Here is an 18,160-nt window from a genome sequence, read left to right on the forward strand (position 1 = left end):
TATCTGTAGTAGAGGCAAGTTGAAAAATTTCATTTCAGGAAAAAATTTTCACACTTGTTCGTTCCATTTAATAAATTCACTGCTGTGCAGAGAACACTCCTGCTTTCTTCCTGTGATACATGACAGTTACAGCTTCAGGTCTTTAATATATGGCTTATATTTACATAAAAGGTATGACATAGTTATTTTTAAAGAGATGATAGATACTGTACGGTGTAAGTATTTTCTAAGTCCTTTTGACTAGATAGCTATTCAATATTGCTTGCAATTGCATAGCTCTTGACTGAATGGTTATGGTGAAGCCCCTCTCAGTTCTCTTATTCTCTAGATTCACAGTTCAGTTATTATCTAAAGGAGATGCAGTAATGGATATTTTTACAGAGAAACTAAAGCAAATTCGTTCTTGCTTAGGTACCAGGGATCTGGATGAGTGAGTGACTCAGTATTCCATATAGGAAAGAATCTTCAAGTGGACTCAGAACCTCTATCTAAAAGTTATAAAGTGCATGAATCAAGAAGATACTAGTATTTATTATTTTATTTTAACCAGGTACACTGGAGAATCTGGAAGAACTGTATTTGAATGACAACCCCAATCTGCACAGCCTTCCCTTTGAGCTGGCTCTTTGCAGCAAACTGTCAATAATGAGTATTGAGAACTGCCCGCTCAGCCACCTTCCACCTCAGATTGTTGCAGGAGGACCCTCTTTCATCATTCAGTTCCTAAAAATGCAGGGACCATATCGTGCCATGGTCTGATGCTAATTGAATTGTCCAATACACTGTACAAAATACAAACTGCATTAATGTTGTAATTGTCTGTATATGTATATATAATATAATATATGTGGTTTATATTATATTATATATATATATAAATATATAAATAATATAAAAAGGCAAATTTAAGACTGCATTATGTGTTTCTGCTAATAGAGGAATCATAGCCATTTAGATTTTTTTTTATTCTGTAAAAATGCTTGTCTAAGTTTTCTTTGCTGAACTTGATGGAAGTTGTCTGAATAATCTGAAATTGCCAGTTCATTTAAAGCAATTGCCAATGAACTCAAACTTTAAATTTAAGGGACAAAACCAGTTTTGCTTAGATTTACTTTCAATTAAGAGAAATGTATAACCTTTATATAATGAACTTTTCTGTTTTCCTCCCCCCACCTTTTTTTTTTTTGTGTCAAAATCTGAAAGGGTCTTGTGCCCTAAGGTTGGGATTTTCTTTTAACTTATTTTGAGATTTGAAGCAAATGGTGTTTTTATATTGTTTACAGTCAGAGTAAATCACTGGATCTTGTTTTATTCTGATTTGCTCTGTTTTAATCAATCATATCTAGAATTTATATGCCTCTGCTGATGAATTTTTATCAACCTGTTTGTATACTAAAAACATATACTCATCAGAACAACTGGCAGGTGAAAAGGATGCAGTCAAAACGAAAAGAAAAAAAAAGCTTGAATTCCTTTAAGTCTTGCTTCCCTGAGTTATCAGTTGCAGGCATAACATATCTGAACTGAGCCTTTTGCAGTTGGTCTTTTCTAGCACAAGTAAACCTTTCCAGATTGGTAAAAACGTCGAGTATTCTCAGTGAAGAGCGGTTTTCATTGTGTGAAGTAACAAGTCCATGAGGTCTAACAGTACAGTTAAGTGACAAGGAAATAATATATATGTACATTTTTATTACAATGTTGAGTCATAAACTACAACAGGCAATTTTAAGGATTCCCTAGACCTTGTACAATAAATGAATGTGTCTTACTTTTAAACACTGCAATATATGTAAGTTTTAAGGTTGGTTAACAATGTACTATGGTTTTATATCTTGACTTGCCTTGTACCTCCTTCCATTACGGAACTTCTGTGTCCAAGCACAATATCTTCACACTGTGCTGTTTTGCTGCTGAACTAAATGCACTTTTCCCCACAGCTGGGGCACTTGCTTCAAAATATTCAGTTCAGTATCTTGATTATTCTTTTTTAACTTCATCCTATCTGTTTCAGTATTAAACCGATCTATTAAAAAAGAGGCACCTTTTTCATTTGTGCAGAGATGCTGGTAGCTCAAGAGAAACACTGTAAGTAGTGGACATTCAGTTTTATCGTGAATTTCTCGGTCGTTTAAAAGGCAGAAGATGCTTCAGGGAGATTTACACTATTGCTGCACTTGTAGGGCCTGTTGTCCTTTTTCAGGAGGGTAGGAACTCGAGGTGGTTGCATTCCACGATTCCCCAAGAACTGTTCAGTTTATACTCGTTGGAATTGCTGCTGGCGTAGTGTGACTTAGAGGACTGTACCTTTTGCACAAAATCAAATCAATCGATGCCATGGGAAATCTGTTTCACATGCAGAAGTTTGGGGAATATTACTTCTGGCTTTCAGGCATGCTTATTTAGATGTATTCCCTTGATCTATTTTCATTTTGTTTTGTTGTACATCTTTTCATTAACAAGAAGTAAGTTTAAATGGAAGGCAGGTGGAGATATAAAACCTTAGAGGGCTTAAACATGCTGTAAAAGTATTGTAGATGTCACTGGATTTTACTAAGTAATGTCTGTTCTTTCTCATACACTCTGTCTCTGTTCCCCTCCCCCCCCTTTTTTTTTTACATCTACTGTAGCTTTTCAGTTTAGACTTTAGTTTATAAAAGGCTAGTTCCTTACAGTTCTGCCTGGGTTAATCTTTCTCAGCATTAAGGTGTTAAAATATGAAGATGCTGAACTGCTTAGTATCAAGACTGTAATCTAACTTCTGAATATACTGCTAAGTCCGTATTTGTGCCCTCAGGTCACCAGGGGAAACTGGTTTTATTAATATGGTTCCTTGAAACAAAAGTGGCGACCCCTTGTGTTTTCAAGCGTCTTGGTCTCATTCCCTGTCTGCTCCTCAATCCCATTTTTATAAGAGTTGACGGGATTGAATTTGTTTAGTTTGTAAATACGTTGATTATTCACCTTGTTAAGGTACATGGTTAATGACTGTATGATTGGAGCTGACCCTCTCTCACATAAATTCTTGTGGAGAAGTTGGCTACCAAAATAGTGCTCGTTACACTCGCTTAAAAACAAACTATTCTTTTCAGTACACTTATAGGAATAAATAAAGCTATGTTTTAATTCATTACTATATTAAAAACAGGATATTTTTTCAAACTATCTTGTATTAGTATGGTTGTTGCAATGCCAGATAATACTGAGCCCTGTTTTAGGAGTTTAATTTTATACACTCTGAGGTGAATGCTTATTTTTTCAATGTCTCAAGAGAGATTTGAATAAAAGCAGTGTGAGAGAAGTTCTGGTACAGGAAAAATCAACTCAGAAGGACAGTTCTTTAAAATTATCCTTTAATTTTAAATTAATTTTAAGTAATGAATATCTGGCAAGGATTGGGAATACATATAAGTACTTACATGGTTTTATATCCAAATCTATACATAGATCCATATAAATCCAGACGGTTTGATCATTCAAAACAGTCTTACATCCTGACATAACAGACTTTTTGCATTTCCCAGGATGTTGGATTGTTAACTGGTATGGTTTCTAAGTTGTATTTAGTGCCTGATGACATTCAGTTGGACACACATACTGGCTTTAAGAATTTTATTTGCCTATAGCAGTTAAAGTATGAATGGAAAGATCTTCACTCTGACAAGGGTATGTATACATACATACAAAAATGTATTTGTGTATCTGTAGATGTATGAAAGCATAGACAAGCTGGAAAAATTAATTATTTACAGCATCTTTGAAAACAAGTGATTCCCAGGTACTTGTATTAAATATTTATCCCCCTTGCCATACTGGGGGAAATAATTTAGAATGGTTATTGAAAACTGTGACAATCTTTACTTTGGGTGAAAATCATGACCTTGATTGCTTGTCCATAGACAAAATATCAATTTTGTATGTGTCTGTGCCTATGTACATACATACACATGCCCCATAAAGACACTATCCTGACTCATGCCTTGATTAAACAAGCGAAACTACTATAAACTATATAGTATTATGGAAGTCTGGTAAGGTATAAAGCAGGTCAGAGATTTGCTAAATAATGAAAAGAAGGAATAATTGCTGTTGTGACTCATATTGGTTACATATTGAATTTTAATTTACTAAATAGGAAGATGTTTTATAATTATTTGCAAAAATGTTTTAGTATAAACCCCTTAAAGTTGTCTCTCTCGCTGTCCTGTATTTTAGTTTGTCACCAAAGTTGTCAAGTATAAATGCAGTGGAAATGCTGCTTGTAAAGTTGGGTCACACAGTTGTGCAATTGGGACTTTTCAGTTTGGCAGATGCCAATGGAAATGTGACCTTCATGCACCCTTTTTAGAAAGAGATTTGGGTTGTAGAATATTTGCTTCGGTGCCTCTCTTTGATTTAGGTTTTTTCTAGGTGAGGAACATGCATGTGTAGACTTTTTGAAGGTCGTGTTTGCCCATGTACATGATTTAGACAAGTAGTACTTAAAGTGTCCCTCTGGTTAGTGCTTAAATCCACTGTGTCACCTGGAATTGAAGTGTCATCTTTAATCCTGGGAGTTTGAAAAACGTCTTTATTTAACAATTAGAAAATGTCGAGAGGTTATTTCCCCCCCTCCCCCCGTTTTTTTTTTAAAAACCCAAAAATAAATTAAATTTCTGAATCAGCACAAATCCATATCAGGAGACTTTTCATATCTGGATGCAACTAAGAATTTTCATGTTTCACACCTCAGTTGTATCAATGGACATGCCAGAACAGTTTCTAGTTAGAAATGTGCAGTTGGCAGTAATTTGCACAACACAAACTTCAAGGCACAGTAAGGATGATTATAAACAAATTATAGTATCTACAAATGGGTTTTGTTTTTACCTTAGCAAATATCAAAAAGTTATGTTTTTTTATTCTGATTTAGGTTTTAACCAGGACTGCACAGGATCTTTGCTGTGGAAAAATACCAGACCACACTAATTTTGTGGTTAAAAGCTAAGCAAGAGTGTAAACAGTCTATAAAAATGTACTTTTAATCTGAATTATTGTAATGTTGATTGTTATGTCTATATAAAAGATTGCCTTGCTTTTTTATGAGTCATTCTGTATCAATGCATTCATTATAAATAGTATATTTGTAAATAAGCTGCCACTGAGTCTTTTGAAAGTTTTCTAGTATTTTTAGTCTGACACTAACTTGGATGTAAGTCATACTTTTGCAGCATCTCAAATTATCAAGAACTACTTTCTCATTTTATACTTACCTATCTTTGGAAGATCTCAATTAAAATATAGATTTTCATATAGAGCAATTACAAGAAACTTCAAAAGTTGGATGATAGTTACTGCTTTACTCACAGTCATGTGGACTGGACACCTATAAAGCATTTTACATTCTTTTACATTCTTTTTGTTACAGTATAGTAGGGCATGCAGTAAAAAAACCCCACAACCTTCTCTCTGAAAGGGAAATAAAATTTTGGATTTTAGTGCAAAATGCATTTCAACAGCAACAAAATTAAAGTAGATACAGAACTGTGGTGCCTAAAAGACAGACACCACCATTTAATCTTCTGGTTTAATACAAGACAATATTTCCCAACTGCTATGACACCAGTCTGTGTCATAGATGTCTGATGTCTTTCAGCTCTGTAAGGCTCATCACTACAGATGCTGTTTCAAGAAGGTGTCACTCTTACGTCATGTCCTACAAACAAAAAAAAAAGAGCCAGTATCCTTTGCAGTTAGAATAGAAGGACCTCAGCAGTTTGGATACGATGAGGCAGAGGAGGACTATAGATTTAAAAAGCTAGAACAGGTTCTTTTAGTGTGGAGCAGTCATTCCTGCAGTAGTGTGAGTGCTCCTGTCCTTTCATCAGATCTCTGCTGATTAAAATCAGTAGAGGGTCTGAGCAACCTACCTAGTGGTCTGTGTTTGAGTAGGTCCCTGTTACCAGAAGTGATCTGACAATCTGAAAACAAGCCAGTATCCTCACAGGAGTGGCTGTCCTGTGCTGTGATGCTGGACTACATGCCATCCATCCCCTGTACAGATGTGCAGAACAGGGACCTGCAGTTCCTCTGTTGTACTGCTCCAGACCTCACCAACCACAGTCTGAAGGGCTTGCAAAAAGGAAACAGCATCTGCATCGCTGGATTTAGTAGCTCTTGATGGATTAGGCAAATTCACAGAAGAAACTTTCTTTTTCTTTTTCCTTTTTCTTTTTTGTTTTCTTTCTTTTTTTTTTTAATTCTAAATCTCTTTGTATTTCTGGCCTCTGCAACATCCTGTGTCTAATAATTCTACAATATAATTATGTGCTGGGTGAAAAAGTACTTCCTTTTGTTTGTTTCGAACCACACCACCTTATTTCATTTGGTGACTCCTAGTTCTTGTGTTCTGAGAATTTTATGAACAGTCTTTTTCCTGTTCATCTGCTTTTTACCACTCTTGAAGTTTTTTTTCTCCAAGTCATAAAGTTTTAGTTTTTTAGCTTTTTTTCAAATGAAACCTCTTCTGTTCCATGATGATTCTTGCTGCCTTTCTCTGTGGTTTTCTAGTCCCAGCTCTGATTTTTTTTTTCCTAATTCATGGCCTTTAGCAAGCTCTTTTGTTCTTTGTGTACTTCTACTTAGTGAAATAAAAGTACAGCTCTGTTATAAAAATTAAATTTGAGTGGGTGATAAAGTTTAGTACTAAACTCCAATAGGGAATAATCCCACTAGGCAAGGATCAGATTGGGGTTTATACTTTAGATGCAGACCACCCACTGCAATAATGAATTGTTACCTCTGATTAGCTATAACTGACTTCCATCATCTCTTGCAACTAGGTATGAAAAACAAAATTAATATTAAATTTTCCGTAGGGTGCTGCTTTAAATAACGCCAACATTTAAAATACCCTCTTCATTATAGTAAGAGTGCGTCATTTTGGAAGATGTGACTTTTGAATATTTCAGCTGGTGTTTTTAAACTGTGAAAGCCCAATGTTTTATGGAAATACTGTGAAATTTCTAGTGTTGCAGTTTTTTTGGAAGAAAAGTTGGAGACCAACAGTGCACTGGTTGGGTTTTATTTTCCTCCTTGCAACCTTTGTAGAAAAGGAAAGAAATTCCCATAGTTAAAAAAAAAGAAAAGCAATCTTCCCCTGCCCCAGTGGCATCCTGCCAACAAATCGGTGTCAGCCACCTGGATGGGGGGATCTTGCTGGTTGTGACCACTTTGTGCTCAGATGGCTGAAGTGAGCATCCCCAGATGAGCCTGGCCTCAGAAGAATCACACATGTTGGCTATAATTGAGTGAAAAGTGAAGAAAATGTCTCATTTCTGCCACCTTATGTCCTTAAGGCTGTACTAAAGGCCTCAAAAATATGCAGACGGTGTCTTGTGCGTCTCTGGCGAGACAAACAGATTATATGTTTGTGTAATTAATCCAGCCTAAGTGCTTCAGGATACTGAGTCTCCCAGCACTGCTCTCCAGTGACAGGTCCTGCTTTCCACTGCTGGGAACTTGTGGATTTAGATACCACTGTATGTTGTTTAGTGTACAAACAGTATAAAATCTGCATGCTGGGCATCTTTATAGGACATAGCTAGTGCTGTGAACCTTGTCCAATGGCCATGGTAGAAAAAAAGGTGTTAAAGGGCTGGAGACATTTAGCTTTGATACAACTAGAAGAGGCTGAGTGCCTTGAAAGCTAATTTATTTTGTTTTCACAATCCATCTCAGTCAAATAAAATACATCATCTCTTCGTTCAAGCCTTGCCTCACTTAGGATTGTAAGAGTGGGAGATAATTTGATTACCAAGATCAAATGATGATGTTTTAGAGGAGGAGCCATCTGGAGTATTTGAGTGAGCAGCTGGCAGCCTGGGCTCCACGGTTAATGATCTGACTGTGTGCCTTGCAACTATTTTTTTCCACTGCAAAACCTTTTAAGAGTCTTTAGAGATCAATCTACCGACTGCCTCCGAGTAAGATGCTATCTGCAAAATTGCACACAAGCGTTCCCTTTTAAAAGCTCTTTCCACAATACCCTCTTTTTCCTTTCTATTAGTAAAGTATTTCTTTGTTAAGATTCATAATGAATCCTTAATTTGCTGTAGTTTGATACTTGCTTCATTTGACCTAGTAATAGCTGGTTTGCATTTTGTCCTGCGTTATTACAGCTGTGCTGCCTGAAGTGATTTCCAAATTTCATGTGGACAGTTTTGATGGAAGTACATTTTTCCTTGAAAATCTTAAAACCTTGTTTGCAAATAGCCATGGTAAGGACAGCGTGGTAGAACTTCTCTCCATGTGACCCAAGGTTTTTGGATGCCCTTCAGCTTTTTTTGGCCCTTGCCAAATATGTTAACTGAGTGGAAAGTTAAAACTGAGAAGTTATAATTGTCTATCCTTGCCAGAGCAGCAGCAGACAAGAAATTCAACTAGGTGTGGAGCTGCTGGTCAGCAAGGCAGCTCTGATTTCAGGCTCTATAACCATCTCCAAGTAAAGCACTTCTTTTTAGGCCTGCCTGGCATTTCCAGCCTCCCAAGGAGCCGCATCACACAGCGCCGGATGGTTCTGATGGGAGTCCCAGCAGCACCAGGGAGTCAGAGGGTTGCCTGGAAAGGGTGAAAGGCACTGGAGGCAATTCCCTAAAAGCAAATTGATCAAAGTGAGGGGTGGTTGGTACCCTGGGGCCAGCCACCCTCCTAGTTGGTGTAGTTTACAGCCCACACCCGGCTGCAGCTCCAGGCACAGCCTGCCAGGCAGGAGAACACAGCCAAGATTCTTGGGTCTGTGGCTCCACCAGATGGATGGTTCTGGAGCCAGGCCCCTGCTTCCTCTGAAGAAGCTTTTTGAAATTTGGGGAGGGTTGATGTTACTTCAAAACAGAACCATATTTGGAAGTAACAGAATCCTCCTGGAGAAGGAGGGGCTTCTCTGGCAGTGCATGATTTTTTCCCTGTGAACTCGTAGTCTCACATCTGATCTCCGCTTCTCCACTTGCAGTCTTACCTGCCATCTCTCCTACATCAGATTTCCCTCTTGCCAGCAGCCACATATCTCACCCTTGTACCTCCCACACTGTCTTGGGCTGAAGTAAGTGAAGGAGGGTAGGGAGAACAAAAATATGGTGTGGGACCAGTGGCTTCTGATTCAGTTGGTGCTGCCAGTTCTTCTGAATTTGCTTTGTATTGGTTATGAGCCCCTTTTCTCTAGTTCTGTTGGAGAATGGAGACACCAAGAGAAAAACAGGATTTGGGAACAGATGGCTGGGAGAGGGAAATAAAAAAGATGGATCAGCTGCACATGGCACAGCTGTGCATTGCTGTACAGCTTCTCTGTTGGCTCCTTGGACACTTTGTTTATAGAGCCCAGCCAGGTTTTTACATGGTGTCTCAGAGTCCCTGTGAAGGGATTGATGTCTGAGTACTTGCCAAATAAAAGATTTGGCTTGGGATACATGTCAAGACTCGGAAAGGAATGAATTTTGATTAAACGACAATTCTGTGGCCAATCTGTGCTTCAAACCATTTAGGAATAAGGATGAACGTATTAATTTTTGAAGTGGCACAGAGTGCTTAACAGTCTGGTAAAGAGTTCTGAAATATGTGTAATGCTTAATAGTATTCATTGCTTTTGCTTTAGGAAAACCCACATGCTCCCACAATTAAATTGTTAGTAAAATATTAATGAGAAAATGACATTCTCATTTCAAAAAGACATGTAATTCCCCAGAAATGTTTAAAAATTTACATTTTTTTAAGATACTTGTTAAAGTTGCCACGATTGCTTTTTACCACTTGTCTCTTGCTCTGCTTAAGGAAAATTGAGATTGGATTGTAGTGATGAATCAACGGTGATCTTCAGGGACTTCAACTCCAGAGGACTTTGCTGGCCTGGTGAGGTGTCCCAGTGCTCAGAGACACTGGGAACCCTCCTACATAGCACCTGAGCCTGGTGGCTGAGTGGGTGGGTGCTGGATCCCACTCATCCTGCCTGCAGGGCAGCGAGGAAGGTCTCCTCAACAAAACAGTTTTGAGGGGCTGTCAATTGAAGCCAGTTGCAGTAGCAGTGAACTGCCTTTCTGAGGATTTGGGGGGAATATTTTTAGCCTAGCTAGGGTGCTGTTAAGCCTTGAGATTTTAGTTGTGCTCTTTTTCTATATGTGCCTGATTTCACTGGGACTAAACCTCTGGTAGTGCTTGAATGCTGTATGGCAATTTCCACTTTGTTGTGGAAGCACTTCTTTGTGTCCACTTCTTTGTGCCAAGCAAATGGCTTGGCTCCCATCAGTTGTTCTGGGAATAGTAGAGGGTGTTAAAGACATCAAGCCTTGTGAAGATAGGGACAGCATCCTAACAGTCCTAGGCACTGACCTGCTCTATCCTTCATCAGAGTGCCAAGACTTAAATTGTGGTAGAAGCATTTGCTGCTGTTGCTTTGTTCAGGGTTGAAAACAACTTCTCAGAAAAAAAAAAAAGAGTTTGTAGCAGCAGAGATTAATGCTTTTTGACATGTGCTTGGTTTTCTGTGACACTTCAGGGAATGACATGGGTTATTTTGCTCTTGAATTTTGTATAGCAGGAATTTCCCTTGGTACCCTGAATGCTTCCAGGGAAAAGGAAAATCTGAGTTGAAAAAACACAAGTGGAGATGTATTATAGTGCTTCTCTCAGCCTGCATTCTCTAAGTGCTTTGTCCTGATTACACATTACCACCCTCGATTCCCAGATAGGATAAATGTTTCCTGGGGAGAGAGCTAGTTTGTATTGCTGAAAAGCAACTGACAGTGCTGAATAAGCAATAAATCAAAAGCTAGTGTTAATTTGAGCCTCTCAGGATAAAAAAAGTTGTACCTTGCAATCTGCAATATCCCTATGCAATATTCCTATGATTGTACCTTGCAGTCTGCAATATCCCTATGCAATCTGCACAGGGAACTGTGTTGTAGGCAGTGTGGGAATGAGCACAGTAACAATGATGGATGCAGAATTTGCAAATCACCATGAGGATGGAAAACCTGGCTTTGGAGAGAAGAGCCCTCCCTCCTGTTCTCACTAGATGATGAATATTTCTCTGTGCTTTTGGCTCCCCTGGCTGTCACCACACAGGCTGGGAAGGTGTTGGACCATCCACCAGCTGGAGTTCAAATGTGGGGCAGCCCCTGGCCCTGCCGTGGGGGTTGCCCCCACTCTGCGAGGTCTCCGTTCTGGGAAGTTCCCCTGCAGAGACAGGTGCCCTCTCCTTCCTTCCCACGGAGCAGTTTCACGTGCAAATATTCCTGCCATGTCCAAGTGGGTGGATTGTGGCCAGGGCGTGGGGAGGCAACCCAGCCTTGGTGGAAATCTCCCCTCTGACATGGCCTGGTGGCAGAGGGGCAGCCCAAGGAGAAAGCAGCTCTGGAGACCTGATGAAGGCAAGCTCTCCTCAGCACCTCAGGCACTCGAGCACCCGGCTGAGTCCACAGTAAAGGTTTTTCCTTGGAGGTATTTGTGTCCCTTTCCAACACCCTTTCTCTTCTGCCCACTGCAGCCCTGGTTTAACAGTTCAGCTGAGGTGGGGAAGGAGAAGTCTCAACTCAGAAGGACTCTGCTCACCATGATGTCTTTTCCGGGGTCTTGGCTCAGCCTGTGCCATTAGTAGCTCATCTGGGCTTGATCACCGGGAGACCTGAGTTTGTTCTGCCCAGTGCTGATCTTCTGCACCTATCTATGCTTACTGTCCCCTTGGGAGCTGGGGCTGGGTGATTTTGAGGAGAGGAGGCTACTGGTGCCTGGAGGCAAAGTTACAGGAGCCTGTGGGTTACAGCTGGGCTGGGGGGACAGCAGGGACACAGCAGCACGGGGTTGGCAGAGTGGTCCATCTGGGATGGGAGTCAGCTTGTGCAGGAGAGTCTTTATACAGGGCCATGGTTTAGAACTGGGGGACTTGCAGGGCTCTGGGTGCTGGCAGTGTCCTTCTCTGTGTCCCCAGCTGAGGCAGCTGTGGGTCTGACTAGGAGGAGCTGGTGCAAAGAGCTCTTCCAGAGCCACTGCAGCTCCTGGATGGCTTCTCAGTGTTACTTGCTTTTGCCACTAGATGGTGAAATAAGGAACAAGGGAAAACACAGAAAGTCTTGCTGCTCGGCGGCCTCAGTCCCTGTGAAACCACACTGACATGCTCTGCTTTCTGGGAACCCGGCAATTTCAGGCAATTATCCCCTGGACCTTTTATACAGCTCAGCCTTCAAGAACTGCTGCTGCCACCCTGACTCTTGGATCTTTTTAACTCCAGTGCTGCCACCCTGCATCGGTACAGATATGGCAAGCTGGGTTAGACACAGTTAGCAAACCTGCCTGATGCAAGGATGCATGGAAAGCTGCTTCCTGCTGTACCAGCTTGCTTTGGTCTGTTTTTTGAAAGGGGGTGTGTGATCTGCTTCCCCTTTCCCATGATGATCTGAACCTCCTGTGAGACCCACACTTGGGCAGGTGGGAATTACAATCCCTGCTTGGCTGCTCTCTGTTGTGTCCTTTCTTTTCAGAGCTGTTTGCTCCACTGGAAGCTTTGACCTGGCTGTGCCAGAGGAGTTTGCTGGAGATGTGTGATGGACTGGAGAGTTACAGCTCACCTGGGGCACTTCTGCCTTCGCAAGAGGGATTGAATGAATATTGCTGGTGGCAGCCCCTGGCCCAGAGGTAGCGTTACTGTGTCAGTCTCCAACTGAGATGGTGAAGAACGGGGAGGGAAAGGGCAGATACACACATTCAGGCCCTGGGGAGTGGAACTTGAACAAATGAGTTACTTCTCGGCTGAGTAATTGAATGCCAATGTCTTCCCAGTTGGGAAATTAAATGCTTTAAAGTGAGGCAGTCTCAATTTTGTCTTGAACATAGACTGACTGATCATGAACTTGTTGAGCTGCAGAAACTTGATTGGTTTCATTTAGGGAAGGTTATAAGAAAAGTTATTAGTGCCCAACCTTTCTGCTCTCTGAATGCTGTCCTGGGTCCCTCTCTGCAGGAGAAGCTCTCTCCAGGACTACCTGCTTTTCATAGAATCATAGAATGGTTTGGGTTGGAAGGGGCTTTTAAAGGTCATCTAGTCCACCCCCCTGCTGCAATGAGCAGGGATATCTTCAACTAGATCAGGTTGCTCAGTGTTCCATCCAACCTGCCCATGAACACTTTCAGGGATGGGGCATCTGCCACCTCTCTGGGCAACCTGTTCCAGTGCAGGCTTGGACAGCCATTCCCTTTGCAGTTGGCTGGAGCAGTGACCTGCCAGCCCTGGATCCAGAAGCGTGGCAGTGCTTCTGGCTTGGTTATTGCTCAGTAGGGCATTGCTGCTGAGGGAGCCTTTGTGCTGGAGTGGATCAGGGAGTGCCCACAGGCTGTGTGAGGGCAGCCTCTGAGAGGTAGCAGGGCCAGAGGTTGGGGAGTATCACCTTCCTTTGCTCTAGCCAGGGCTCGAAGGATTTGGCTGTGTTTTCACTGTGTTTTGGCTATATGGTCCTCTGTGTATGGGAAAGCCCATCATAGTCTGGTTAAGGGTTTTATGAGGAGCAATGAGTCAGTTCCCTGAGTGAGGGAGTGATAGTGACTGGTGTGGTTTGGTTTATTTTCTACTGTTTCTACTGTTACTGGCTGATTTCAGTGGGATCCATCTTGTGAGCTGGCATGATGGGAAACCTGGAGAGGGGAACAGAGACGCTCCCCAGCACTGAGGGATGGGAAACCTGGTGTTTACTTCTGGCCACGTTGCAGGATGAAGCAAGGAGGGAGGATTCCCAGACAGGGAACTGAATACAGAAAACAGCACTGCATAAAAACAGAGTCACGTGTGCTTGGCACAGAGGAGCACGTGTGTATATGTACTTGTGGGTGCTACAGAGAGAAAATGCACATTTCTCTCTCGTTTCTCTCTCTTCTCCCCTAGGCATTGAAGTGCCTGAGGGGCACAAGGCCAGTAACATGCAGGCAACCAGGGAAGTTTCTTGTGCATCGCTCCTCCAGCAGTGCCAAAACAAGCCTTTTATGTTGCAGAGGCCACTGTGACACTGGGCAGAAGCAAAAAAGTGAAAATACTGAATAAATAAACCAGAAGCTTGCATGAGCACTGTCCCCATGTCTCAGCCTCACCCCCAACTCTGCCATGCTATAATCTGTAGCGTGGAAATGTTCCTCTTGGCTGTTGGTTTAGGGCTGTGCAGTCAAATCTGGTAGTTGAAATCCTGCCGAACAGGGCAGGCAACCTGCAAGGCAGAGGAAAGGCAAGCAGAGCTTTCAAGTTGTTTGCAAAAAAAAACCCCTGAGGAGCAGGTGGTCACATAGGATCCATCTTGTGCTGGTTTGAGCCAGCTGTCTGCAGATGGGGGTAGTGAAGAACTGCCACCATAGGTAATATTCAGTGTGTCTCCTTTCTTTCCCCTCTGAACATCTGATAATGTGCAGTGTCACTGCTTGCAAGGGGATTAGGTGCTAGTACAGACCACTGCCACAGCTCTCCATTTCCTACTGGTTTATTCAAATAACTAGGAAAAGTACATCCAGCAGCTGAGTCCAGACAAACTTGAAAAATACAGCTTTGCAGGAGCCATTGCTGTGAGATCTATGAAAAGAGCAAAAGCCAAACTCTCACATGCAGCAGGGGATGGGGAAAGAAAGGGCTATAGGTCTGAATGTGTGTGTAGAAGGGAAAGGGCCTGGGGTCCCAAACCAGCTGGAGGGGTGGCCACAACAGCCATTTTTAAAATTAATTTTAAAAACAGAAGGAAAATAGGAATTGCAGCACTTGAAACACCCACCTGGGGTGGTGTGCTTGCTGTATTATTTTGTAGCGGCACTATTATATACCTGGCAAATCCAGGTTGGCCTGCAGAACATCTGTGCCTCTTTCCTGATGGCTCCTATAGTGTTTTTCCTCCTGGGGTTAACACAGTAAAGGGGAAAAGCATTTTTTTTGTATGACTTGGATGCATCTCTGCCAGCTTGTTCTGGGCCTGTGGGAAAATTGACCAAGTTGAAGCTGCTATGAAGGGGCTACTCAATCATTAGTGCACAGGGTGTCACAAGCCATGGGATTTCAGTGCCTTACTCCAAGGACAGCTGAACAGTTAATAAAGCAAATCTTCCTGAAAGACACCCTGCTTTGATATATTCAGATACACCCAGTATCTGAATCAAAATACACAGCTGCAACAAGGGCTTCCTGCCACGGATATGCAAATACTGAGATTAGTGCAAATCACAGACCTCCTCGTACAAAGCAAACTGTGACTGCTGTTTACCTCCTGACACAGAGCACCCACAGCTCCAAGGCTTCCCTCTTCGATGGCTTTTGTCAAGTTGGCACAGAGCTGCTCTTGAAAGCTTCTGCTGAGCAATAATTTCTGCACCTTGTTCCAGTGGTTGCCCCTTTCATGTGGTCCCCCCAGGAGTCTGTGCTGCCATGCCATGAGATAGTTTTAGGTTTGTCTAGCTTCTTCAGGCCTGAACCAGACTGTCTAAAAAAGCAAGCCTCAGTCCTTCAGCAGTTTTTGTTACTTTTTTCCCCTGCCAGGATCTCACTGCTCTTCTGGAAACAAACAATTCCTGGGGCTGCTTGTTCAAAACACACATTTTGCAGCCTTATTACCATAGCAATTCTTTCCAGAGATTATTTCTCCATATGTGATTGGCTTCATGCTGTGAGCAGCTCCGAGACTGCACGAACGGTTCACAGCTTCTTCTCCCCAAGAGGCAGCAGGGGAGTGTGGTCCTGGCTCCCCCTGCACCAATGGAGACGGTGCTGGAAGCGATGCAGGAGTTGATGGGCGGAAGAGATGTATAAACACGGAAGCAGCGTGCCTAATTAATGACCTGAAACCAGCCAGAAAGGTCAGTTTGTTTGCGGGGGACGCGCCCGAGGGACACGTGCTGAATGCGAACTTCGCCGCCGCGCCTCGGAAAGGGCATTGCTGCCCTCCTGGGATGGCAGCTGACGGAGGGGGAGCCATCAGAGGAGGATCGATAGCCGCCAGCCTCACTCACTGGTGCGCGCCCAGGCTATCCCCCCTTGTCTGGCGAGCCTGGTTCCTCGTGGGGCTCTGCTGAGAAGCCAGGCTGCCTTCCGGGGAAAGGGCAGGCTCCTGCAGATCTTCATTGTGCGATGCTGCCAGAGAACAGGCTGTTTTCTGGGCTGTCTTGTCAGACACTTGTTGACTAATTTTGAATTGCAGAGTCCTAACAGCTCATATCAATGCTGTCAGCAGCATACATTCAAAAATTGAGCATCTGGATGCCAACACCAGGGGATTGATATAAAAATGTTATTTACTAGCTGGTTTTTTGCCCCCATGAAGATTTTCTCTACAGTCTTCCAGGGGCTAAAAATTCAAATTTCTTGCCTAATCCTAGGGCTCTGGGAGTTGAATGGGAGCCTTTATGAATATTCCAAACTATCATCAGGAATGGTATAGACTTGTAAAGATGACTGTCTAGTAGGTCAAGGTGTGCCACGGGTTGTTGATTGAGATCATCAGGGTCCTTGCCAGCCCTGGCAGTTTCTGACCACCTTTCATCTCAAGAATTGTGCAGAGCCATGTGGTAACCTGCAGAGAAAATCAAGGGGAGAGCTGGCATTACTGAGTCACTTTGCAGACAGCGCTGAGCACTTCTGGTGTCAATAAAATCACAGAGATGTCCAATGCACAACAATGGTGGCGGTGCGAGGAAAGTGCCTTTGATGAAGCAGGTTTTCTCTCTGAGATGAGTACAATGCCATCCCAGCTGTTCCCCACTTGCAGAGAGCTCTCTTTCTAGCAGTGTTTCTGGAACAAACCCTTTTTCTTCTTCTTTTGGCCTCATATGTTCCCCTTGTGCTCTTTGTCCCAGCAAAGAGAATTGATCAAAGCTCTGCTTTTGCAATGCGGTGGCTTAGGAGCAATGTTGTTAGCTGGGTTTAGCTTCAGGCAGACTGAAGGTGTCTAGCTACAAAAAGGGACAGAAAATCAAGGCAGCTGGTCATATTTTGTCATTTAAATCATCCCGTGTTGGGGAATGCAGGAGGCATGGGGGGAAGGCAGGATGTTTCCAGAAAAGCACCAGCCCAGATCTGGAACAAAGTATCTCAGACAGTGCCTGGTCGCCTTAGTGCAGGTGTTACAGCTGAGCTCAGACTGATCACAGAAGGGGTTATCCATGCAAGTGAGACATGGCCTGCAACCCTCCCCTCTCTGAGTCCTTCCACCAAGCAGTGACCAAGAAGGCTTCTGCCAGGGGTGATGCAGATCCCACATCTGAGGGAGGGGAAGACCCTCAGCTGGGCAGAACAACACCGTCCTCCTGCAGACCACACCAGTCCCCTGCGGCCAGCAGAAGGCAGGAGTTGTTCATGAAGTCCATCATCTCCTTGACCTCCCACCTGGCCTTGCCACAGACTTAGGTGAGTCCCTTCATCCTTGCAGTGAAGTCTGTGGTTATACATTGCATTTACTCTCATATAGAGAAGTTTTGTGTGGGCATATCAGTCGTCTTGGATTCAATTTATAGATTACAAGTCACTCTCTGCAGATTGCCCTTTTCCCAGGCACACCAGTGTAGTGGGTACTGCACTCCTTTGCTCAGACAGTGGGATTCCCCCTCATTTTCCCAGCTGTGTGTTAGCTCCAGAGGCTGTGTTCTCTGGCTCCCAGACCCTGTCTGTCCCATTCCTGCTCCCTCTCTTGGGCGTAATCACTCCTAGGCCTGGCTTATAACATGGTGTGTGGCACAGGGACAAAGATGACAGGGTTTCCTCCATCTCGCAGAGGAAATACATTCATTGGCCGGGGCATTCGGCACGGCGATTAATTGAGAGCAGCCTGGATCTGGAGCACCAAGTGAGCATCATTAGAGTGTGTGAGTGAGAGGACCGGGGCTGGAGTCTGGGTGAGTGATCTGTACAGGCTGAGAGCTGGCAGCGTCGGGGCTGGGCGGGACACCCGGAGCGTCACTATTGCTCCTGTGCTGTTACAAAGCTCCCATGTTGCTGTTGCAGTCATGCAGGTGCATGATGCCAACCCCGGTGCTGTCGGCGAGCACCTGGGGAGGCTTTCCAGGTGCGAGGCACCCTGTGGGAGAGCTGCCTGCTTCCCCTGGGGAGAGAAAAGGGGAAGGTAACGCGAGGGCTGTGTCCAGGAGCGCGTGTGTTGAGTCCGTGCTGTGGAATGGGGGCGCCGTG

At 43.3% G+C, this 18,160-nt stretch overlaps 1 protein-coding gene across 2 annotated transcripts in view; it reads left to right on the top strand.

Annotated features, from left to right (window-relative positions):
• SHOC2 (SHOC2 leucine rich repeat scaffold protein) overlaps nucleotides 1-5,127 on the top strand; it is a 64,777-nt gene extending 59,650 nt beyond the window's left edge. For both annotated transcript variants that reach the window (XM_008926343.3, XM_018069308.2), the window contains exon 9: nucleotides 551-5,127. In XM_008926343.3, the coding sequence (XP_008924591.1) occupies nucleotides 551-759 (209 nt within the window). In that variant the 3' untranslated portion in view covers nucleotides 760-5,127. The remainder of the gene's footprint in view (nucleotides 1-550) is intronic.
• The last annotated feature ends 13,033 nt before the right edge of the window (nucleotides 5,128-18,160 follow it).

This window comes from Manacus vitellinus, unplaced genomic scaffold (assembly GCF_001715985.3).
Source record: "Manacus vitellinus isolate BGI_N305 unplaced genomic scaffold, ASM171598v3 scaffold_15_pilon, whole genome shotgun sequence".
NCBI classification, from domain to species: domain Eukaryota; kingdom Metazoa; phylum Chordata; class Aves; order Passeriformes; family Pipridae; genus Manacus; species Manacus vitellinus.